The sequence below is a fragment of the Mauremys mutica genome, chromosome 5, assembly GCF_020497125.1.
Source record: "Mauremys mutica isolate MM-2020 ecotype Southern chromosome 5, ASM2049712v1, whole genome shotgun sequence".
Taxonomy (NCBI): domain Eukaryota; kingdom Metazoa; phylum Chordata; order Testudines; family Geoemydidae; genus Mauremys; species Mauremys mutica.
The window spans coordinates 117,064,918-117,090,590 of NC_059076.1; the positions used below are offsets into that span (position 1 = coordinate 117,064,918).

At 40.9% G+C, this 25,673-nt stretch overlaps 1 protein-coding gene across 1 annotated transcript; it reads right to left on the reverse strand.

Moving 5' to 3' along the window:
- OTOP1 (otopetrin 1) lies at window positions 1-25,147 on the reverse strand. Its single transcript, XM_045019460.1, has 5 exons — window positions 25,026-25,147; window positions 19,819-19,877; window positions 12,607-12,737; window positions 7,486-8,420; window positions 1-812 (listed from the first exon to the last, which is right to left on the reverse strand). The coding sequence occupies exons 1-5, from the start codon at window positions 25,041-25,043 to the stop codon at window positions 642-644; spliced, it is 1,314 nt and encodes a 437-aa protein (XP_044875395.1). The 5' UTR covers window positions 25,044-25,147; the 3' UTR covers window positions 1-641.
- Window positions 25,148-25,673: the final 526 nt, after the last annotated feature.

Genomic DNA, 25,673 nt, shown 5'->3' on the forward strand with positions numbered 1-25,673 from the left:
TCATGAATAAAATCATTGTTAACTCATAAGGAATTATATACAGTACCATATCTAAATCTATACATTGTCAGTACTTTCATACAGTGTACTCAGGAAGATAAAATATTATTTTTCTCAGTCCAAAAATTAAACAGAATTTTTCCCATCTAAATAACAGATTATGTTTCCAGTTTATATTATAAAACATGTTGCTAAAAATTGAGGGTGAGATTTTCAAAGATGCCTAAGTAATCTAGGAGCGTAGGTCTAATGGAAAGCCAGTGAGATCTTTGCTCCTAATTTTTGAAAAATCCCATCCAGAGGCAATATTCAGAGGAGAACTGCATCAGTACAAATAACACAGAAAATATATCTTGTTTCCACATGTTGAGCCTCAGATGATTTAGACAGCAAAAGATTCAGACACATTTTGGTTAACTTTACTCTACAATCGTATTGAAAAGTCTGTCTAAAAAAAAGTACAATAAAATGTGGGGGGGAATGAATGATATTGAATATTAAGTTCTATTAACTATAGTCTTGTTTATTAAAATACTTGTAGAACCTGTTAATACCAAACAGCAGCTGGTGTATTCATTCTTTCAACCTTTCGTTTACTCAGTCATACATTCAATCAATTGTTCACTGAGACTCCTCATAGATTAGGTTTTGCAATTAACCTCAAAGAGTGAGGCAGCTGAATGCATACGATAGAAAATAGAAAAAGGCATTGCAAGGTTAACAACAATTATCCAAGGTTCAAAGCCAAAAACTATTTCTTCCAGTCCATTGTCATACTCTGGGCGGCAACCAAATGCTGGTGGAATCCAAAGCTGCATGGAAAGAAAACAACATTGGTATCAGTCATCATCATCTTCATCAAGTGATGCTTGTCTATTGTGACTGTGGTATGGCATATTCATTCCTTCTATACTGCAAATGAACCAATATCATTTGGTGTCAAAGATCGCTGAGCCCAATTCTCCATTCATGCGGATTTCAGCAGTTATTCCTGGTTCATTCCAGTGTAAGCAAGCAGAGAATCGGGCCCTCTGTCTTGCTTAAAGGTAACAGGTTTGGCCTGAGTTCCTATTCCATATAATACATTAAGAGGTGGCTTGTAATGCAAGACTGTGTTGCACTTACAATATAATGTATATTGCTTAGTTCCATAGCAAGATTGCTGGAAAGTCCTGCCAGTTTTTAGGGCTAGATCTTAAAGGTATTTGGGGGTTGTTCCAGTCAACATTCACAGCCTAAGTGAATGAGATAAGTAAGTCCTATTTTCAAGAGCTATTTAGGCATATAGCAGCCTAAGTCCCGCTGACTTTCAATGCAACTTGGGCTCCTAAGGGCCAGAATTTTAAAGGTGTTTAGGTGTCTAAAATGCAGATAGGTGCCTAATGGATTTTCCAAAGTGCCCAGGCAGAGTTAGGCGCATAGAGACATTTGAAAATCCCACTAAAAAAGACCTGTCTGCATCTTTAAACACCTAAATATCTTTAAAAATCTGGCCTCAGGCACCTATCTTCATTTTCAGATACCTAAATGACGATAAATTTTGCCCTTGGGCCTTGCAATGCTGAGCAGAGCAATCCCTAAATATCTTTAAAACTGGGGCCTTAGTGACTTTTATAAAAAACAATTCCACAGCAAGTAAATGAACCCTTATCATCAAGGGATTCCTGCATCAATGTGTGAACATAATTAATGGTTACTTTAAGGAGACCTACATTTGTGTATTGAGTTGACAGATAAATAAGCCCCTTAGGCCACATTACTCTGGGAAGTTTTACAAAAAAAATTCCCACGGATGGTATCACAGGGACAACTGAACTGGTCTTAGCACAAGTGTGAGCCCTAGGATAGACAAGGATCCCATGGAAGGGCCCATTTTTACCATCATATTAAACCTATAATTTGGGGCTAGTTATTTCACAGAATATGGTCCTATCTTGGAAGGTGATGAGTGCTTTCAGCTGCAGAATCAAGCCCATAGTATTTCTGGTTTGTGGGGAAAGGGGTTTGTTATGAACACCAGAGTTACAAACTGACTGGGCAACCACAGACAGCAACCGGTCATGCAGCAACAGAGGGTTTTGTTAAAAAAGCAAATACGGTATAGTACTGTGTTAAACATAAGCTATTGGGAAAAAAGGAAAGTTTAAAATAAAGGATTTGACATGGTAATGGAACTGTTTCTGTACTTGTTTCATTCAACTTAAGACAGTTAAAAGCAGCATTTTTCTTCTGCATAGTAAAGTTTCAAAGCTGTATTAAGTTAATGTTAAGTTGAAAACTTTTGAAAGAACAGCCACAACGTTTTGTTCAGTTACAAACATTTCAGAGTTATGAACAACCTCCATTTCTGAGGATTTTATAACTCTGAGGTTCTACTGAATGTACAGTAAATTTTTAAATAACTATGTACAAGGGTTAGCCTAAAAATGTATTAATTGTGGCAGCAGCTGCTCATACACAAGCTAAAAAAAAAAGGACTTTAATGGGTTTTGTATTGTCAGTGTCCTCAAAGCAAATCTGTTTGGCAGAGTGGGTAGTGGCACTGGCTAGTCACCCACGTACAATCTCATCTGACACTCAGGCAGCTAGCCAAGGCTGCTGCGAGCACCACTGAGACTACACTGCTATTTTCAGCACACTAGTTCAATTAAAAAGTTAATGCATGTACCCAAGCTGGAAATTACATCTCCAGCTACAGTGCAGATGTACCCTAAAAAGGGAAACTGTGAAGTCATAATGATGTGGATATGTCATCAATCTCAGAATGGGGAGGGAGCTGGCTGGCTGATATGTAATGGCAGACAGCTAAAAAGTGACAATTTTTAAGTGCTTATATACAAATGCCAGAAGTCTAAATAAGAAGATGGGTAAACTAGAGTGACTCATCCTCATTTAATATATAGATATAATAGGCATCACAGAAACTTGGTGAAATGAGGATAATCAATGAGACACAGTAATACCAGGGTACAAAACATATCGAAGGACAGAACAGGTCATGCTGGTGGGGGAATGGCACTATATGTGAAAGAAAGCATAGAATCAAATGAAGTAAAAATCTTAAATGAACCAAATTGTACCATAGACTCTCTACGGATAGAAATTGTATACTTGAATAATAAGAATATAGCAGTAGGGATATACTACCGACCTCCTGACCAGGATGGTGATAGTGATTGTGAAATGCTCAGGGAGATTAGAGAGGCTATAAAAATAAAAAACTCAATAATAATGGGGTATTTCAACTATCACCTATTGACTGGGTACATGTCACCTCAGGACACAGAGAAAAAGTTTCTTGACACCTTAAATGACTGCTGCTTGGAGCAGCTGGAACCCACAAGAGGAGAGGGAATTCTTGATTTAGTCCTAAGTGGAGCACAGGATATGTTCCAAGAGGTGAATATAGCTGGACCACTTAGTAATAGTGATCATAATATAATTAAATTTAGCATCCCTGTGGCAGGGAAAACACCACAGCAGCCCACCATGGTGGCATTTAATTTCAGAATGGGGTACTACACAAAAATGAGGAAGTTAGTTAAACAGAAATTAAAAGGCACAGTGCCAAAAGTGAAATCCCTGCAAGCTACATGGAAACTTTTTAAAGACACCATAATAGAGGCTCAACTTAAATGCATACCCCAAATTAAAAAAACACAATAAGAGAACAAAAAAAGTGCCACCGTGGCTAAACAACAAAGTAGAAGAAGCAGTGAGAGACAAAAAAAGCATCCTTTTAAAAATGGAAGTTAAATCCTAATGAGGAAAATAGAAAGGAGCATAAACACAGGCAAATGAAAGTAAAAATATAATTAGGAAGGCCAAAAAATAAATAAATTGAAGAACAGCTAGCCAAAGATTCAAAAAGTAATAGCAAAAAAAAAAGTTTTAAGTACATAAGAAGCAGGAAGCCTGCTAAACAACCAGTGGGACCACTGGACATAAGAACATAAGAACAGCCGTACTGGGTCAGACCAAAGGTCCATCTAGCCCAGTATCTTGTCTACTGACAGTGGCCAATGCCAGGTGCCCCAAAGGGAGTGAACCTAACAGGCAATGATCAAGTGATCTCTCTCCTGCCATCCATCTCCATCCTCTGACAAACAGATGCTAGGGACACCGTTCCTTATCCATCCTGGCTAATACCTGACTTAACCACCATGAATTTATCCAGTTCCCTTTTAAATGCTGTTATAGTCCTAGCCTTCACAATCTCCTCAGGTAAGGAGTTCCACAAGTTGACTGTGCGCTGCGTGAAGAAGAACTTTCTTTTATTTGTTTTAAACCTGCTGCCTATTAATTTTATTTGGTGACCCATAGTTCTTGTATTATGGGAATAAGTAAATAACTTTTCCTTATCCACTTTCTTCATATCACTCATGATTTTATATACTTCTATCATATCCTCCCTTAGTGTCCTCTTTTCCAAGCTGAAGAGTCCTAGCCTCTTTAATCTTTCCTGATATGGGACCCTCTCCAAACCCCTAATCATTTTAGTTGCCCTTTTCCGGACAATCAAGATGCTAAAGGAGCACTCAAGGACATTACAGAGACACTAAATGAATTCATCAGTCTTCATGGCTCAGGATGTCAGGGAAATTCCCAAATCTGAGCCATTCTTTTTAGGTGACAAATCTGAGGAACTGTCCCAGATTGAGGTGTCATTAGAGGAGGTTTTGGAACAAATTGATAAATTAAACAGTAATATGTCACCAGAACCAGGTGGTATTCACCCAAGAGTTCTAAAAGAACTCAAATGTGAAATTGCAGAACTATTAACTGTGGTTTGTAACCTGTCATTTAAATCAGCTTCTGTACCAAATGACTGGAGGATTGCTAATTTGACGCCAATTTTTTTAAAGTGCTCCAGAAGTGATCCTGGCAATTACAGGCCAGTAAGTTTGATTTCAGTACCGGGCAAACTGGTTGAAATGATAGTAAAGAACAGAATTGTCAGACACATAGATTAACATAATTTGTTGGGGAAGAGTCAACATGGTTTTTGTAAAGGGAAATCATGCCTCACCAATCTAATAGAATTCTTTGAGAGGTCAACAAGCATGTGGATAAGAGGGATCCAGTAGATATAGTGTATTTAGATTTTCAGAAAGCCTTTTACAAGATCCCTCACAAAGGCTCTAAGCTGTCATGGGATAAGAGGGAAGCTCCTCTCATGGATCAGTAACTGGTTAAAAGACAGGAAACAAAGGGTAGGAATAAATGGTCAGTTTTCAGAATGGAGAGAGGTAAATGGTCGTGTCCTTCAGGGTCTGTATTGGGCCCAGTACTATTCAACATTGAGGTGGCAAAATTTGCAGATGATACAAAACTACTCAAGATAGTTAAGTCCAAAACAGACTGCGAAGAGCTACAAAGGGATCTGTGATGGGGCATCTGCCCCACACTGGCTCATAAGGGGTTAATAGAGCCCTAGGGTGGCTGTGCAGGAGGCAGCCAATTAGAGAGGGGCTGCAAGGAGCAGCCAATCAGGGCTGGGCTGGCCCATATAAGAAGGGCTGCAGAGCAGAGCAGCTTCAGTTGCTCCCTGGAGATCAAGGAGGAAGAACGCTAGCACCTTAGACAGAGCAGTGCTGGGCAGGATCAGAGTGAGCTCCTGGCTGACTGGCATGCTGAGGCCCTGAGATAAGGGCAGAGATGGGGCTGCAGGGAAGTGATCCAGGGAAGTAGACTGAGAGGTTGGAGGAGATGCAGCATGTGGCTGCCATCTACAGGGTCCCTGGGTCAGGACCTGAAGTAGGGGCAGGCCTGGGTCCTCCCCTCACTCCCCCCTCACCACTGAGGAAGTGGCTGGACTGAGGGACTGTGATATTGTCCCCCCAGAAGGGGGGGCACAGAGTGTGGCACAGCTGGAGGGCTGTGTCCTGAAGGGGACATCGCAGTCCTTGGAGGGACATGCTTCTTGGAGCAGAAGTGATGGCAGTGAGACTCCACCAGAAGAGGGCACACTGTTTGCAGAGCTGATCCCTGGGACATCCAGCCGGGGGCGCTGCAGTGGCAAGTCCCACCCCATCACAGAATCTCACAAAACTGAGTAACTGGGCAACAAAATGGCAGATGAAATTTAAAGCGTAAATGCAAAGTAATGCACATTGGAAAACATAATCCCAACTATACATACAAAATTATGGGGTCTAAATGAGCTGTTACCACTCAAGAAAGATCTTGGAGTCACTCTGGATAGTTCTCTGAAAACATCCACTCAATGTGAAGCAGCAGTCAAAAAAGCTAACAAAATGTTGGAAATCATTAAGAAAGCGATAGATAATGAGAGAAAATATCATATTGCCTCTATAGAAATCCAAGGTCCGCCCACATCTTGAATACTGTGCGCGGATGTGTTCTCAAAAAAGATATACTGGAATTGGGAAAAGTTCAGAAAATGTCAACTAAAATTATTAGGAACAGCTAATTATGGAACAGCTTCCATATGAGGACAAATTAATAAGATTGAGGCTTTTCAGCTTGGAAAAGAGACAAGTAAGGGGAGATATGATAGAGGTCTGTAAAATCATGACTGGTGTGGAGAAAGTAAATAAGGAAGAGGAGTGAAAACATTATTTACTCCTCATAACACAGGAACTAGGGGTCACCAAATGAAATTAATAGGCAGCAGGTTTTAAACAAATAAAAAAGTATTTCTTCACACAATGCATAGTCAACCTGTGGAACTCTTTGCCAGAGGATGTTGTGATGGCCAAGACCATAACAGGATTCAAAAAAGAACTAGATAGATTCATGGAGGATAGGTCCGTCAATGGCTATTAGCCAGGATGGGCAGGGATGGTGTCCCTAGCCTCTGTTTGCTGAACCTGGGAATGGGTGACAGGGGATGGATCACTTGATGATTTTCTGTTCTGTTCATTCCCTCTGGGGTACCTGGCATTGGCCACTGTCAGAAGACAGGATACTGGGCTGGATGGACCTTTGGTCTGAGCCAGTATGGCTGTTTTTATGTTATGTTCTTACGTTCATGTCTGTCTGACAAAGACAATAAATTGACTGACAACTATTAAGCAGCCAATATGAAATGGACTGGGAATCTTCTATTGGACCACTATCCACACTATAACTGTCACTAATTACATCCTGTCTTGTTAGCAGTTGCAACAAAAAGACCAAGGATGGAGACTGAATTATTCTTTTCTCCTCTGTAAGTAGTCCTCCAGATCATTTTGGGAGCACATTGACAGGGCAGAGTTTCAGGGATCACTGCCTGTGCCATTCCTGTACTGTGGCTAAACAGACTTTAGTCTGCAAGGTTAAATACCTTCTCCCGTGCCTATTCCACTTCTAAGTAGACATTATTCCCCAATGGTGCAGTCAACCCACCTCCTTTCACAAGCACTAGAATTCACTTATTATGAAGAGTAAAACTGAGTGACATTAATATTCTTCTCAGTCTTGGTGGTTTTAGGGAGCTTTTTGGTATTAATTGTGTGAATTACATTCAAAATACCTTACCGAAAGATTACACAGGAATAAAAATGCTGCAATGTTCTTCAGGATTCTCCTCTTATTGTTAACTGAGTTTTGACTGTACAGTGAGAAATCTGAGGTTGAGTGTGTGACTGGACTGCTAGCTTGACTCCTGACTTCATCAAAACCATCACTGCCACTTCTTTCTCTCATGTAGATATTCCCATTGAACATGTATGGAAACTTTCCATTGTCCATATCAGCTGCTCCATTGTAAATTTCTTTGTATGATGGGGTAAGTGACAGAGTGCTCCCACTGGATACAGTTACTATTCGAAGAGTTTTAATATCATCATTCACTTTTTCCTCTTCACGATGTATGGACTCAATGATAAAGAGATTCTGAATATATTTCTCAATAATAACCAGGATGGAATAAGGAAGATTGTACCATGTGTATTTCGGATGAGCCTGGGCACAGATCATCGCTAGGATAGAACCCCAAGAGAGGAGCCAGGAACCTGAAGCTGTGCCAACCAATAGGTCTGCATCAAGTTTCCTGGCAGGATTTTTTGAATTATCCATTGATCTTTCTTCTAGTCTGTAAATTAGAAGGGCGACAATTCCAGCTGCACACATAAGAGTCAGTACGGAGATAGCATATAAGTAAAACATAGTAAGTGCTAACTCACTTTTGATTTTTGAACGTCCTATCTGAATTAAGTACACAACAACGACCGCTATTGTGCTAATCAGCACAATTAGTCCAAAAATCGTGCCCACTGTTATGCCATGAAACTTGAACAGTATTTTGTGTTGGTGGTGGTGTTCTACTTTGCGTCCAATATTCTTCCACAGGACATAGAGCATTGTGGATGCTAAAATATGATACTCTATGTTGAAGGGATACAGGTAATACATTCCTTGAGAAAATATCGAACAGAGAGTTGTTGTACAATTACATTGGGGTGCATGGTCATCTAAAAATTAAAAACAAAAGGAGAAAGAGATTAGATTTTGTTGTGAAATAAATGTTTTTTCTTTTAAATGAGACAACCACAACAGGGAGAATAATTATTTCAGTCAGACAGCTCATATCGTACATTTAGTCACCTGCACACACACACAAAAAAATTGCTGGGTGTTGGACACTAAAATCACTAGTCTGAGAGCAACTTTTGCACCTCCTCCAAAATTTGAACTACAGCCTTATTACAATTTTTAGACAAAATCCTTATAAAAAGTGAATGTTAAAAATTCACAGACATCTCTTAAAGTTCAGCACAGTTTTGAGGAGAACAATGTATTTAAAATATTTAAGATCCCAAACCAGTAGGGGCTTGATTCTGCTTCCATTCTGCAGATGAAACTCTACAGAAGCCAATAGGAGTTCCATATCTGGAACAGATGCAGAATTGAGTCCTAACTGTGCAGGGGCCTAGTTCCCCTTTCAGTTATACACCAAAGTAACTCCACTGGCTTTATTCCTGATTTACACATGTATAAGTGATAGGATAATTGGTCTTTATATACTTACACTTAAATATCACCAATATTTTAATTTAAAATAAAATATTTAAAAATCAATTCCCTTCCCATTTCTCTACTAAACTGTGACTTATGGCTTCTACCAGCTGTTTTAGGGAAAACACAGGCTCAATCTTGTCAGGACCGTAAAGGAGAAACTAATTATCACTTTTATTTTGCATTGAATTTATCTGAAATACATACATTTACATATATGGGACAAATTTTCAAACAGGTCACAACTATAGTGTACTTAGACTTTATGAAAGCCTTTGACAAGATCCCTCACCAAAGGCTGTTAAACAAATAAACCAGCCATAGGATAAGAGTGAAAAGTCCCCTCATGGATCAGTAACTGGTTAAAAGATAGGAAACAAAGGTTAGCAATAAACGGACAGTTTTCACAGTCGGGAGAGGTAAATAGCAGTATCCCCCCAATGATCTGTACTGGTACCTGTGCTGTTCAACATAAGAACATAAGAATGGTCATACTGGGTCAGACCACTGGTTCATCTTGCCCAGTATGTCGTATTCTGACAGTGGCCGGTGCCAGATGCTTCAAAGGGGAGTGAACAAAACAGGCCACTTTATCAAGTGATCCAGTTCTTGTCACCCTGTCCCAGATTCTAGAAGTCAGGTGTTTTGGAACACCAAGTCCAAGTACACTATAGCCACTGGATCACCCTTGTTCACATGTTTGGTGACCCCCCTCAAACAAGTCTAATAGATTGGTGAAACATGATTTTCATTTACAAAACCATGTTGACTCTTCCCTAACATATCATCTTCATCTATGTATCTGATAATTCTGTTCTTTACTATAGTTTCAATCAATTTGTCTAGTACTGAAGTTAGGCTTACCAGCCTGTCATTACCAGGATCACCTCAGTAGCCTTTTAAAAAAAAAATCAGCTACACATTAGCTACCCACCAATCATCTGGAACAGAGGCTGGTATAAGGGATAGGTTACATACCAGTTACTAGTTCTACAATTTCATCTTTGAGTTCCTTCAGAACTCTTGGGTGAAAACCATCTGGTTCTGGTGACTTACTGCTCTTTAATTTATCTATTTGTTCTAAAACTTCCTCTATTGACACCTCAAACTGGGACAGTTCCTTAGATTTGTCACCTAAAAAGAATGGCTCAGGTAGGGTGACCAGACAGCAAGTGTGAAAAATCGGGATGGGGGTGGGGGTAATAGGAGCCTATAAGAAAAAGACCCAAAAATCGGGACTGTCCCTATAAAATCAGGACATCTGGTCACCCTAGGCTCAGGTGTAGTAATTTCCCTCACATCCTCTGCAGTGAACACCAACACAAATAATTCATTTTGCTTCTCTGCAATAGCCTTGTCTTCCCTGAGTGGTCCTTTAGCACCTCAATTATCCAGTGGCCCCGCTGATTGCTTGCAGGCTTCCTGCTTCTGATGTACTTAAAAAATGTTAGCTGTTAGTTTTGTGTGTTTTTCTAGTTGCTCTTCAAAGTCTTTTTTAGCCTACCTAATTATACTTTTACAATAAATCTGGCTTGCCAGAATTTATGCTTCTTTCTATTTTCCTCAGTAGAATTTTACTTCAAAATTTTAAAAGATGTATTTCTGTTTCTAACCACATCTTTTACTCTGTTGTTTAGCCATGGTGGCATTTTTGGTCTTCTTACTGTCTTTTTGTTTGTTTGTTTGTTTGGGGTGGGGAGGGGAATATACATTTAGTTTGAACCTCTATTGTGGGTTTTTTTTAAAACTTCCATGCAGTTTGCAGGCATTTCACTCTTGTGACTATTCTTTTTAATTTCATCTAACTAGCCTCCTCATTTCTGTGTAGTTCCCCTTTTTGAAGTTAAATGCTACTGTGGTACCCTACATAATTTTAACATATTCATAAATGACCTGGAAAAGGGGGGTGAATAGTGAGGTGGCAAAATTTGCAGCTGATACAAAATTATTCAGTATAGTTAAGTCCATAGCTGACTGTGAAGAGTTACAGAGGGATCTCCTAAACCAGGTGACAGCGACAAAATGGCAGATGAAATTAAGTGCTGATAATCCATAGTATTCCCACATCTGGAATACTGCATGCAGTTCTGGTTGCCCCATCTCGAAAAAGATATATTAGAATTGGAAAAGGTGTAGAGAAGTGCAACAAAAATGATTAAGGGTATGGAACAGCTTCCATACATGTAGAGATTAAAAAACATGGCACTGTTCATCTTAGAAAAGAGATGACTAAGGGAGGATATGACACTGGTGTATAAAATCATGAATGGTATGGAGAAATTGAATAGGGAGGTGTTATTTACCCCTTCACATAACACAAGAACTAGGAAATTAATAGGCAGCAGGTTTAAAACAAACCTAAAGAAGCAGTTCTTCACACAACACCCAGTCAACCTGTGGAACTCATTGCCAGGAGATGTTGGGAAGGCTAAAAGTATAACTGGGTTAAAAAAAGAATCAAAGACGTTCATGGAGGATAGGTCTACCAATGGCTATTAGCCAAAATGGTCAGAGATGAAACCCCATGCTCCCTAAACCTCAGCCTGCCAGAAGCTGGGACTGGACGAGAGGAATCATTCAGATTACTTTGTTCTGTACATTCCCTCTCTCTGAAGCAACTGGCACTAGCCACTGTCAGAAGGCAGGATACTGGGCTAGAGGGACCATTGGTCTGACCTAGTATGGCTGTTCTTGTGTGCTAACTTGGGTCTAAAATTTCACCCACAAATATTTGTGTCTGTGGGGGTTTTGTTTTTAGTGCAAACTACACAGAGGTGCAAACAGAGTTCTCAAATCAGTACTTGGTGTGGAACACACGTTAATACAGAGATAGTCTCATCGATCACCTATTTCAGTCATCCACCATTGCATGGACGATGTTTTACCATTTGCAATTGCATCTCCTCTGTGGCAACCACAGCCATTTATCACATAGAAAAGTCATACAGTAGAACAGTGTATGGCGCCCGCTGGGGCATTTATGTGCAGCCAACTAGTGCCCAGCAGGGGAGAGAAGTCACGGCCCCGCGCCTGCCGGGGACAGAGAACTCCAGGCCCCGCAGTTGGCATGGCTACTTTCACCTTTTTATGTTCTCTGTATGTAAAAATATCCTCTTGCTGTATGTTCCAGTCTATGCATCCGATGAAGTGGGCTGTAGCCCATGAAAGTTTATGCTCAAATAAATTTGTTAGTCTCTAAGGTGCCACAAGTACTCCTGTTCTTTTTGTGGATACAGACTAACATGGCTGCTACTCTGAAACACTAGCAATATGGCACCAATTAAAATCTCGTTTAACTACATGCTTTGTTCAATTACCCTCTGTGCTTTCTTACTGGATAGGTGCTTTGGGGATTTTATACAACAAAATAAATGTTTACAACATGCCTTTTTTTAAGAGTCTGTGGACATTATTGTTACTCTGGCCCTGATTCCCTAAGGTGCTGAGAACCATCAGTTCCCACTGAAGTAAATGGGAATTGCAGGTGATCAAGACCATTATTATTATGTATGGACCATTGCAGGTGATCAGGACCTTATTAGAGATGGTACGATACTTACTGTTGACCTGGTGGAATACCATATTTAGAATGATCATGGATTATAGCAGAACTTCCAAAAATGTACCAACCCTTTAGCTTACCTATTGTTATGTTTCCAAAACCAAGTGTGATTAATCTTTCCTTGTGTTCATTGAGTTGGTGTTTTGATTCTGTTAACACTCCGTTTGTCCACAGGAGTAAATTTGTAAACACGGAATGGATCACCCCAAACCTAGAAAATAGATTAGTGATTGATACAATCTGTACAAAGGATTTCACCCCATCTATCTTAAATGGAATCCATCACTTTTTACTGGGTACAACGATTGACACTACTGTACTCCTCAATGGCAGTAAAACAAATGCTAAACAGTCTCCTTACATTCATGGTGAAACAGGTTAGATAGGTGGGCCTTTCAGGATGTTATAAAAAGGCAGTGGTTTAATCTATTAAATTGCATTATAAGTAGGATGCTGCTCTTATTTGCCACAATGTCTTGTACAATGGCATTGTTTATATTTATATGATGACATTCTTTGGAACTAGTCATATATTCTACAGCAACTTTCTGGATGGGTTTATATGAAAGTTCACATTTATGACAATGATTTACTAATCTAAACAGAATTGGTTTATGTTAATAGGCCCTACTGCTCCCACTCCAGCAGAGGTACGTCAAAGCATTCTGCACATCCTTTCCTTAGAGAGATTCCCCTGCCTTCTCCAGATTCCACTTCATTCATTTCCATCTACTGAACAAGATTTCCTGGTTGAAATTGTCAAAGCCACATAGGGGATTTAGTCACACAGTTACAATTAAGATAAATGGGAATTGTGTGGTTAAACACCCTAGGAGGCTTTGAAATCTCAGTCTCAGAATGTGATCCAATCTGGGGCAAGAGAAAGATGTCTGGGGTAAGCAGTGAGATAATGGGTCAAAACATAACAGTTATTGCAAACAGTGATGTTTTGACCCATTGTTGTAGACTACTGTGGTTTTTTAAGAGTGAGCCAGTCTCGGTTCCTCCATTTCCCACTGCTTACCATAGACTTCCTTCTCTTGCACCAAGTTTCAAATCTGTTTGCATTCCTTCTTCTGGCCAGCTTCTCTGATCAATTCTTTATCTTGCCTTTGCACAAAGTCCCTGATTCAGAGGTAACACACTATAAGCAATCCACTTATAAATAGATCTTATTTCACTATCTCACACTGCAAGCCTTATTTTGAAAATGAACTAAAAGAATAGTATTTTACATGATTGAAACATATTGTTCTGTTTGTTTAATGTCACACTGTATAGAGGTGGAGAGCATATAACAAAGGCTCTATTGTGCTGCTGCAGTGAAGCTAATAATGGAAGTAAAGAACTAGTACATCACAATTGTTTTCAAGAGCATTCCCACAGTTGTATGAACTGCCCCCAGATCCAACTAACAGTGTTAGTTAGTGGTATTGTGTGTGGATTTTCACAGTTGTGATGCATAAAATACGACTTTTTAATTCAGGACTCAGGAACATGTCTAAAAATGAAAGCCAGGTCTGGTCAGACATTTATTATTTGTATAATAGTACTTGGAAGCCCCAATCAAAATCAGACCTCATTGGCTCCCTATTAAGACACAATGAGAGAAAGTCCCTGGCTCAAAGAACTTACAATTTAAATTGACAAGACAAACAAAGGTGGGATACAAAACATAGTGAAAGTGACTTGCCTAAGGTCACACAGCAGGTCAGAGCCAGGAATAGAAACCAGCTGTCCGGGCTTCCAGGCCATTGCTGTATCCATTGCTCAAAACAGCACACTAGGGGTATGTCTACATTACGGGATTATTCCGAATTTACAGAAACGGTTTTTTGGAAACAGATTGTATAAAGTTGAGTGCATGTGGCCACACTAAGCACATTAATTCGGCGGTGTGCGTCCATGTACCGAGGCTAGCGTCGATTTCCGGAACGTTGCACTGTGGGTAGCTATTCCATAGCTATCCCATAGTTCCCACAGTCTCCCCCACCCACTGGAATTCTGGGTTGAGCTCCCAATGCATGATGGGACAAAAACAGTGTCGCGGGTGATTCTGGGTAAATGTCATCAGTCAATCCTCCCTCCGTGAAAGCAACGGCAGACAATCATTTCGCATCCTTTTCCCTGGCTTGTCCAGGCAGATGCCATAGCACGGCAAACATGGAGCCTGTTTAGCCTTTTTTCACTGTCACCGTATGTCTACTGGATGTTGCTAACAGACGCGGTACTGCAGCGCTACACAGCAGCATCCCCTTGCCTTTGTAAGTTAGCAGAGACGGTTACCAGTCCTACTGTATCGTCTGCTGCCTTGCAAGTTGACAATGACGGTTACCAGTCACACTGTACCATGGGTGCTCCTGGCAGGCCTCAGTGAGGTCGGCCGGGGGCGCATGAACAAAAATGGGAATGACTCCCCAGGTCATTCCCTTCTTTAAGTTTTGTCTAATGGAGAGTCAGTCCTTCCTAGAATATCAGGCAAGCCTACTAAAGAACCAGAGAGACAAACAGCCGCTCTGGGTCAGAGCTCCAGACATCCCACAGAAATGATGAGCTGCATGCCATTCTAGGGGGTGCCCCTGCAACAACCCCACCCGTTGCTTCCCTCCTCCCACACCCCTCCTGGGCTACTGTGGCAGTTATCCCCCCATTTGTGTGATGATGTAGTAAAGAACGCATGAATAACAATACTGACTTTATTGCCTCTGCAACCAGAGATCAAACGGAGGAGGGGAGGGCAGCCTCCTGCTGCTGTGATATTCCAGGCAGGACTGAATCGCCATTAGACAAAGCTTAAAGAAGGGAATGACCAGGAGTCATTCCCATTTTTGCCCAGGCACCCCCGGCCAATCTCACCGAGGCCAGCCAGGAGCACTCACAGGATGACAATGACAGCTATCAGTCCTACTGTACCGTCTGCCATCCGCAAGGGAAGGGAAGGGGATGCTGCTATGTAGCGCTGCAGCACCGCATCTGCCAGCAGCACCCAGTAGACATATGGTGACAGTGAAAAAAGGAAAGAGGATTTTTTTCCCTTTGCTTTCATGGAGGGAGGGAGGGGAGATGACATATACCCTGAACCACCCACGACAATGTTTTTGACCCTTCAGGCTTTGGGAGCTCAGCCAAGAATTCAAATTGTTTTCGGAGAGTGTGGGAACTGTGGGATAGCTACAGTCATCAGTCGCCCCTCTCTCCGTGAGCGTCCATTTCATTCTTTGGCTTTCTGGTACGCTTGTCTCAGCTCCTTAAGTTTCATGCAGCACTGTGTTGAGTCTCTGTTGTGGCCTCTGTCCCTCATAGCCTTGGAGATTTTTTCAAATGTTTTGGCATTTCGTCTATTGGAACGGAGTTCTGATAGAACAGATTTATCTCCCCATACAGAGATGAGATTCAGTATCTTCCGTACGGTCCATGCTGGAGCTCTTTTTTGATTCTGGGACTGCATGGTCACCTGCGCTGATCAGTGCTCCACACTGGGCAAACAGGAAATGAAATTCAAAAGTTCGCGGGGCTTTTCCTGTCTACCTGGCCAGTGCATCTGAGTTCAAATTGCTGTCCAGAGCTGTCACAATGGTGCACTGTGGGATAGCTCCCGGAGGCCAATACCGTCAAATTGAGGCCACACTAACTCTAATTCGAAATGGCAATACCGATTTCAGCGCTACTCCCCTCATCGGGGTGGAGTACAGATATTGATATTAAGAGCCCTTTATATCGAAATGAAGGGCTTTGTTGTGCGGACGGATGCAGGGTTAATTCGGTTTAACGCTGCTAAATTCGAAATAAACTCGTAGTGTAGGCCAGGCCTGGGTCACCTCATACCGTCTCTCACTCTTTCTATTTCACTCTTCACGGTGACTGTGTAAGGTAGCTGAGTAATATGCAGAACATGATACAAAGAGACTTGCTAAGAGCTGCAGAAGGGGTCATCACTGCTGGCAAGATTTGGATTTATGAGTTCCTGGCTCCGACTACTGAACTTGGGTAACTGGACCACACCTGTCTCTACTCTATACATCAGAAAGCCTTAGTAAATATAGTCATAGAACTTGGCTTATTTTCTTTTATATATGTTTACATAATTCTCATTCATCTTCATGAGATTTATACACAAACCTAAAGAGAATAGAATCCATAGGTGAGGTTTCTGAGTCATTTTTTTATTTTGTTTTCTATAAATATTTGGCCAGTGCCTGTAGTTTGTTTAGCAGTGATGTTTCAAGAATCATTATGACATTTCATAGAATCATAGAAGATTAGGGTTGGAAGAGACCTCAGGAGGTCATCTAGTCCAACCCCCTGCTCAAAGCAGGACCAACCCCAACTAAATCATCCCAGCCAGGGCTTTCTCAAGCTGGGCCTTAAAAACCTCTAAGGATGGAGATTCCACCACCTCCCTACGTAACACATTCCAGTGCTTCACCACCCTCCTAGTGAAAAAGTCTTTCCTAATATTCAACCTAGACCTCCCCAACTGCAACTTGCTTCTTGTTCTGTCATCTGCCACCACTGAGAACAGCCTAGGTCCATCCTCTTTGGAACCCCCCATCAGGTAGTTGAAGGCTGCTATCAAATCTCTCCTCACTCTTCTATTCTGCAGACTAAATAAGCCCAGTTCCCTCAGCCTCTCCTCGTAAGTCATGTGCCCCAGCTCCCTAATCATTTTCACTGCCCTCCACTGGACTCTCCAATTTGTCCACATCCCTTCTGTAGTGAGGGGACCAAAACTTGGACTCAATACTCCAAGTATGGCCTCACCAGTGCCGAATAGAGGGGAATAATCACTTCCCTCGATCTGCTGGCAATGCTCCTACTAATGCAGCCCAATATGCCGTTGGCTTTCTTGACAACAAGGACACACTGCTGACTCATATCCAGCTTCTCATCCACTGCAATCACCAGGTCCTTTTTTGCAGAACTGCTGCTTAGCCAGTCAATCCCCAGCCTGTAGCGGTACATGGGATTCTTCCATCCTAACTACAGGATTCTGCACTTGTCCTTGTTGAACCACATCAGATTTCTTTTGGCCCAATCCTCCAGTTTGTCTAGGTCACTCTGGACCCTATCCCTACCCTCCAGCATATCTACCTCTGCCCCCCAACTTAGTGTCATCCACGAACTTGCAGAGAGTGCAATCTATACCATCGTCCAGATCATTAACAAAGATGTTCAACAAAATTGGCCCCAGGATCGACCCCTGGGACACTCCACTTGATACCAGCTGCCTAATAGACATTGAGCTATTGATCATTACCCATTGATCCCGACAATCTAGCTCACTTTCCATCCACCTTTGTCAGGCATCACCAGATAAACTTGTTGGCTTACATCTGTGGTACTTCATCATTGTACAATACCATGCATGATGACAGTAGAATTGGCATTCTTTTTTATTCTTGCTAGAGAGCTGACATTTAGGGATGGAGGGTCCACTGAAGTCAGTGATGCCACATGAAGATCTCAGATAAAATTTTCAAATGTACCTATATCCTTAGGACTTAGGTTTCTAAGTCACTTAGGCACTTTTGAACATTTTATCCCTGGCCACAGTAAGTCTTTTTGCTGATTTCTTACCCTTTCTCAATGGTGTTGCTTATATTTTTTATTACTTTTTCAATCATGGTTTAATTTTGTCTCTACTGGAATGCTGCCCACCTGTGCAGCCATAGTTTTAAGAAGTATTTTCATAGATACTACATAGTTTGACATTTCTATCTATTTAATTAAAAATAAAAAGAGCTATCACTACGATATAGAGGATGATGCTCTGTAGTCCCACATCAGAGGCCCCACTGGAGCCTTAAAGAAGAAGAAAGCCAAAAAGGATGGGGTGAGGAAAGCAGGAGTTGACACTAAAGCTTCAATCCTTCCTTCCTACTTGACTGTGTGTCTGTAATATTTTCTGAGTGCACATAAGCCTTATGCAGGCAAAACTCCCACTAACATTAATAGCAGCTTTTTAGGATTGGACCCTAAAAGAAGAATGGATTTTTTTAAGGTAACTGGGCAGCTCAGGAACTTGGGGATGGGGTATAAAAACATTTTTCTCATGATCATTGGTTCAGTTTGCCTCCCATGTGAAATCAGATGGTGATCTCCATCCTCTGTCTGTAGCACAGTTGACACTTCTGCAAGCAGAGAGGAGACTGCTACCAGCACTATTGGTGGTGTTCCTTCCAAGCTGGAGTTCAGACACACTGAGCCTAATTTACAGAGGTGCTGAGCTCCCATAACTCCAAGCGAAGTCAATACAGGGACCCATTATTCCTGGAAATCAGGCCAACTTTTAGGGAGCCAGGTAGGAAAGTTTTAATTACTGCTGTCTGTTCTATATGTATTTTGTGAATAAAGATATGGGTATAGTCTTTGTATCTATGACTTTATACTATCTACCTTAGGCACTTATCTGGTCTCCATTAGCGTAGTATCTGAGCAACTCACAATCTCTAATATATTTATCCTCGTAACAGCCCTGTGAGGTAGGGAAGTGCTATTAATTCCATTGTACAGATGGGGAACTGAGTTAGAGAGAGACTACATGACTAGCCCAAAGTCACTTAGGAAGTCTATGGTAGAACAGAGAATTGAACTTCCAAGTTCTGGGCTAGTAAATATAGTCTATTTCAAGATCATCTGAGTGTATTTAGTGTTTCTGATTAATGGGATATGTAAATCACACTGTAGATGCCAAGATCTGCCGTCAGATGTGTGCACAAATCCCTCTGACTTCAATGGGAGCTATATGGGAGTACCTCAGAGGAGAATTTGTCCCACAGTATATTTGCACATTCATATCTGGTCCAAAAAAGGCATTCCCCCATAACAGTTTAAGATGTTGTCAAACATGTGTCACTGAATGCAAGCTACTGCACACATTGACTGATGCCAATAACCCTTCAGACAGCTAAATAAATTAAACATCAGACATACAGGTCATATTTCCTTACTCTGAGAAAGGTACGTGGAACTCCAAAGATGAAAAGTTACTATGCTGTAGCAGTCACGTCACATGATTTAATTAGTGGGGAAATTATGCATATTCTTTGACTATTTTTGTTAAAGAAGTATAAACACTGTTTACATTGAAAATATAAATTAAAAAATGATTCACCCTCTCACTTACACCAGTAAATGGAATTGCACCCAATTTACACAATCATAAGTAAAAGTAGAATCAGACTGCAAAAATTTTCACTATCTGCATTTTTATATGATAACACAGTTCATGTTAAAACAACATACATACAAACTAGAAGTAATGTTCTAAAGGTAAATCATATTCATTTTACCTTTCAAGTGTTTTGAAAGACTGGATAATATCCTTGGCATGACACCAAAGAAAATACACCTAAATGGAAATACAGATAAAATGCAATCAGTTCATTTGGGTAAATGTCACTATATTTGTAAGTATTAACAATGAAGGTGGATATACAGGAAAACACTGATGGCCAGATTCTCTGCTGGTGTAAATTGATGCAGATCCATTGCCATCAGGCTCAATTGATCTGCAATGACCCTTGGCCCCCTGTGCCATTCACCCAGAACTTGTCTGCCACTCAGAAACCTAACATCACTCATACACACAAGACAGTGGAATAGATTACAGTAGAAACTTAGTTAAACATGTCTCATCCAAAATATATCCCATACTTTGAATTTCTGTAGCTGGAAAGACTTTTATTTTTCATGTAGTGGTGAAAAATGTGAAGGAAAGTACCAGACTGACAGCACAGAAATATAAAGTCTCTGTCCACAAGACAGATATTGCAACTGCAATAGTAGCAGTGCTGCTATGTGCGTCTATCCTTCTCTGAGAGGAGCATTTTGATGGGCAAGAGGTTTGTACTGGTTCCCAACCCATACATCAGTGTGTTTCTTGATTGAAGCTGCCAACAAAGTTTCTAATTAATAAAGTGCTTTAATCTTGCAGCACCTGTCAATTAGCAACCAGTATTATTAATTTAAAAGGTATGGGCCAGTACATTTACATTGGGCTTTATAGCCTGATCAAAGGAGATGAATCCCCTGCCCCAAGGAACTTAAAGTCTAAAATAGACAACAACACACATGAGACAATTTATGAGATAACAGTTCAGATGAGAGATCACTGGGGAGCGGAACAAGGTAGGAAGAACTCCTGGAAGATGTGAGATTTTAGGAGAGCCATGAAGGAGAGCACAGTGAGGGCTCCAAGTGGACAAGTCATGGTCCATGAATAAAGTGGCTGCATGAGCAAAGGCACAAAGCCAAAAGAAGGAAATGGAAAGGAGCAGGAAGAAGAGGAGAATGAGAGGAATGTAGGAAGTGAAAGTAAGAAGTGAGATCAGAGATGTAGGCAGCAGTGAGATTTATGTAGATCCTGGTGAGGCTGAGAATGTTGAGAATGATGAGGTAAGAGACAGGTCAATGAAGGGATTCAAGGTGAAGGGGTTCTGTGACTAGCCTGCAGGGAGGAGAAGTGACGTACAGAAAGCAGGAGAGAAGGTTGGTAGTAATCAATCTAAGAGACAACCACAGCAGGTACAAAGGTTGTAGCAGACAAGATTGCGCAGGAAGATCAGTTTGGGGGGATATTAAAGAGGCAGAGCACATCACTGGAGACTGGCTCTGAGAGGTGGGAATGGGGGGGAAGAAAGAAGAATCAGATGATACTGAGGTTGTGGAAGGATAATGGAGTGAGACTTCAGGATTTAGTTCCCTATTGATGCAGCCTAGTGGAATGAATGAGGAACGCATTGGAATGGAATCTGGAGACATCAATCACAGTTAGGTTCCCAGAATACTGAAGTTTGACAATAGGGGAAGTGCTTGAAAAGGGGTCAGGCATAGAATCTAGAGTTTAAGGCCAAAAGGGAACAACAGATCATCTAGTCTGACCATCTGCATATCACAAGCAACCAACACCCACACCCTCAACCCAACAAACAAAATTAGACCACAGTATTACAGGCCACAGGAGTCTAGACTATTATTTGCCACAGGCAGAGAACAGGAGAGACCGAGGTGCATCAGTGCCCGCGGCCCCTGCAATGGCAGGGAAATACCCCCACGGTCACTGCCAATCTGACCTGGAAGAAAATTCCTTCCTGGTGCCACAAATGGCTGGTGATCATGTGATGTTGGGGACCCTGAGCATGTGAGCTCCCTGACCTGGTCCCAGCCAGCCAAGAACCTGAACGGGAGAATGCGCAGTGCCACCTCACAGCTCTGGCCCATTGCATACAATGTCCCATCTCCAGCTGTGGCAAGCAAGGAGATAAAAAACAAATAAAAAAAAACAACCCAGAATAATTGAGGGGCTTGAGGTGGGAAGAGGAGAATCCCTTCCTGATCCCTGCAGATGGTTGGCTGAAACCCTGAAGCATGAGATTTTAGGAACATTAGACTTGAAGGGCTTGCCCCTATCATCACAAGTAACCCCATCATACAACCACATTCATAAATTTGTCTAGCCCTCGCTTAAATCTAATTAAATTGTTTGGCCCCAAAAGTCCTATTGGGAGGCTGTTCCAGAACCTCATTACTCTGCTGGGTAGAAACCTTCTAATTTCCAGCCTGAATTTGTTCCTAACCAATACATACCCATTTGTTCTTGCACCAATATTGTCCTTTAGCTTAAATAGCTCTTCACCCTCCCTGGTGTCAAGTATCAGAAGGGAAGCCGTGTTAGTCTGGATCTGTAAAAGCAGCAAAGAGTCCTGTGGCACTTATAGACTAACAGACATATTGGAGCATGAGCTTTCGTGGGTGAATACATGCATCCAATGAAGTGGGTATTCACCCAAGAAAGCTCATGCTCCAATACGTCTGTTAGTCTATAAGGTGCTACAGGACCCTTTGCTGCTTTTACACCCTCCCTGGTGTTTACCCACCAATGTTTTTATAGAAAGCAGTCATTACCAGTCAAATTAGCAGTCAAATACCAACATCTTCCAGTCTCCTCTCATAAGATAGGTCTTCCATTCCCCTGATCATCATAAGAACAGAAAAATGGTCATACTGAGTCAGACCAATCGTCCATCTAGACCAGTATTTTGTCTTCCAACAGTGGCCATATCCAGATGTTTCAGAGAGTGAACTGAGCAGGGCAATTAATAGTAGTGCTTTTCTACACCTGTTCTAGTTGGTATTTATCTTTCTTGAATATTGGTGACCAGAACTGTACACGATATTCCAAAGGAGTTCTTACCAGTGCCTTGTACAATGGCATTAATACTTCTCTATCTCTACTGGAAATGCATCACCTGTTACATCCTAGGATCACATTTGTCTTTTTTGCAGTCACATCATGTTGATGATTCACTGTCATCTTGTGATAGACCAACACAACCAGGTCTTTATCCCCCTCTGTTTCTTCCAACTGATGAGCCCCTAGCTTATGGCAAAAAAATGTATTAGATCCTAAGTGCATGACTTTGCACGTAGTACTTTGAATTTCATCCCATTTATATTACTCCAGTCGTCAGCCATGCAGATCTTCCTGTATAATATTCCAATCCTCCTCTGTATTGACAATGATTCAAAACTTTATATCATCAGCAAATTTCACTAGCAGATGCCTACTTTTTGTGCCAAAATCACTAATAAAATTATTGAATTAGATTGATCCCAAGACTTATCTTTGAGGAACTCCACTAGTAACCTACCTCCAGGCCAATAATTCACCTGTCAGCACAACCCATTGTTTTTGCACTTTTATCCACCTTATAATTCACTACCATGTACTGAGCCTCATCTTCTCTAAGTTCACGAATAAGTTAAATGCTTTACTGAAGTCCAAGTATATTAGATCTAGTGCCCTTCCCTTATCTAAAAATGGTTCTCTCTTCTCCACAGAACCTTTGAAAACAACATTGCATGTCTGCTCTGTCTGCTAATGGTCCCAGCGAAATGGAGTTCTGAGATGTCCAAAACACATTAAATGGTTTTATAATTAACAGTAAATTAAGGCTCAAATTTTCACAAATGTCCATTCATTCTGGGCACCTCAATTTTTGGTGCCAAATTTGAGAAATCCAGGGCCTGATTTTCTGCAGCCTCCATTGACTTCAGCTAGAATTGTGCGTGTTCAGCATCTCTGATTTAAGGAACTCAAAATTAGTGAACACTTTTGAAAATGTAGGCGTAAGTCTACACAGCATTTCATTGGCAAAACTGAGAATTCTGATCTCCAGCCACCTAACCAGAAGATCACATTCCTACCACATTTGCCCATCTGTTCAGTGAAACATTTGCCAAATTTAAAAAGGGACTAAACCAAAACACTGGATCAAAAGGCTTCCAAACTTTATGAAAGTTTTGAATCAAATCCAGATTTTCTGGCACAGTTCTTACACTGTGCCCATCGCCAGGTTATCTATGCACCTTCTGGAAGTGCATTAAGTGACCTCACTAGCAACAGTTATCAATGTTTTTTATTTTTCCCCTTCCTCTGTACAGCTCTGCATTGCACATGGAATTGGAATTGAAATTCTGCTTCAGAGCTGGTTGTGCAAGGGAATGGAAGCTAGTTGGGCCTCCTGCAACCACGTACTGTGCCTGGCCCTCATGCAGGTGCATAATCTGGCTCACCATCCAGGATGGAGAAACTGTAAGAGGATCTTGATTCAGGTATTAAACATTATGGAGGCTATTGTGAAATCTCATCAGTCTCTCCCTTTTGACCTATTACATAATAACTAGGGGGTTGTCTGTAAGTTTTAAATAATAGAAAAGGAAACACTTCTTTATGCAACATATAATCAAGTGTGGACTTCATTGCCACATGATGACATGGAGACAAATGGCTGGACTTAGAATACGACTGGATAATTGTACACTCCTTATTGGCTATGTTTGCTGCTATGCACACAGTGATGTGCGTAATCAAATAACATGCTTCAGGGTGAAAACCCATCATTTACTTGTTTCGGGAAGGAATTTCCCCAGATGAACAAGCATTGCACAACTACAGAAGTACATTATGTAGGGGTTTTGCCTTCCTTTGAAGAATCAGTTATTCATTACTACCAGCCGCAGGACACCAGACTAGATGGATCGATGGACTGAACCAGTATGGCAAGTTCCTGTGCAGAAGCAACAGTGAAATGTATTCGTCTCATTTCATATAAAAAAAATTATGACAACTATGTACCTAACTTCAACTACAAAAAGGTATGTCGTTCCAAATGTGGGACCAAATTTTTAGGAGACCTTTTTATCCATGTGAAACATTTATACATACATCTCTATGTGTGAGGAGCTAGTTCATTTTCAGATACAAACAGGCATTTTTGGATACAAATTGGGTAACTTCTTTCTCAACTGCCTGATCCACATGCTCAAATCCCAGTTTGCATGCAGAAAGGGGTATGCATTCACAAAAAGTTTTTAGCCTTTAACAACTTATCTCCTAATGTTTTTAGAAACTAATTTAGCAAAAACAGAGCAAGAGGAACAGACAAACGCTTGGTGAGAAAAACAGACATAATAAGCTAAAACTGGTTGTTTTTACCTGTAAAAGCGTATGCATTGCATGTGTAACAGGAAAAATGCCTTCAGTTGCTGATAAACAGTCTGAAAATCCAATAAAGTATCCAATTTTAAAAGAGTCCAGAATTAAAGTAATCACTGCAAATAATGTAATCCCACCTAAGACAAAACAAATATTAGAAAATGTTAATATACAGTTAACCTGTTTTCAGAGAATCTGTATTAATAGATGAAAATTCATGTTTTGAAAAGGCGATCCCTACTAATCAGTAAAATAAGTAAATGGTCATAAGATCAGTTTACTCCATGCAGTAAAGCTCTGTAATTCATGAAAGCTCCTTCACAATCTATGACTTAAGCGTAACCACAATACATGAAAAGCTCATGCAGTATGTAGGGACCAATCTTACAGTTCCCAGGGAGTTGAGGGCATTCAGCATCTTGTAGAAGCTGCTCAGCACCTTGCTGGATCAGAGCCTCAAGTAACTGAAGCACAGAGCCAGTTATACAGTCAAATGAATTAATGCACTATATAGCTACACAGCAAACTATACCGCTCACAGAGCTGAACAATAATGTTACAGTCTCCTGACCCAAGAGTCCTACACTGAGCAGTAATACAATCACTTGGTATGCCATCTCAATTGTTCAGAAGGTTATACTGAACCAC

Excerpts from the sequence above, each read along its gene's own strand:
- OTOP1 (XM_045019460.1), bottom strand. Across the intron at positions 8,421-12,606 it reads TTTTGGAAACATAACAATAG|ATGACCATGCACCCCAATGT; the intron begins GTAAGCTAAAGG and ends TTTAATTTTTAG. Across the intron at positions 813-7,485 it reads TATTCCTGTGTAATCTTTCG|CTTTGGATTCCACCAGCATT; the intron begins GTAAGGTATTTT and ends CTTTCCATGCAG.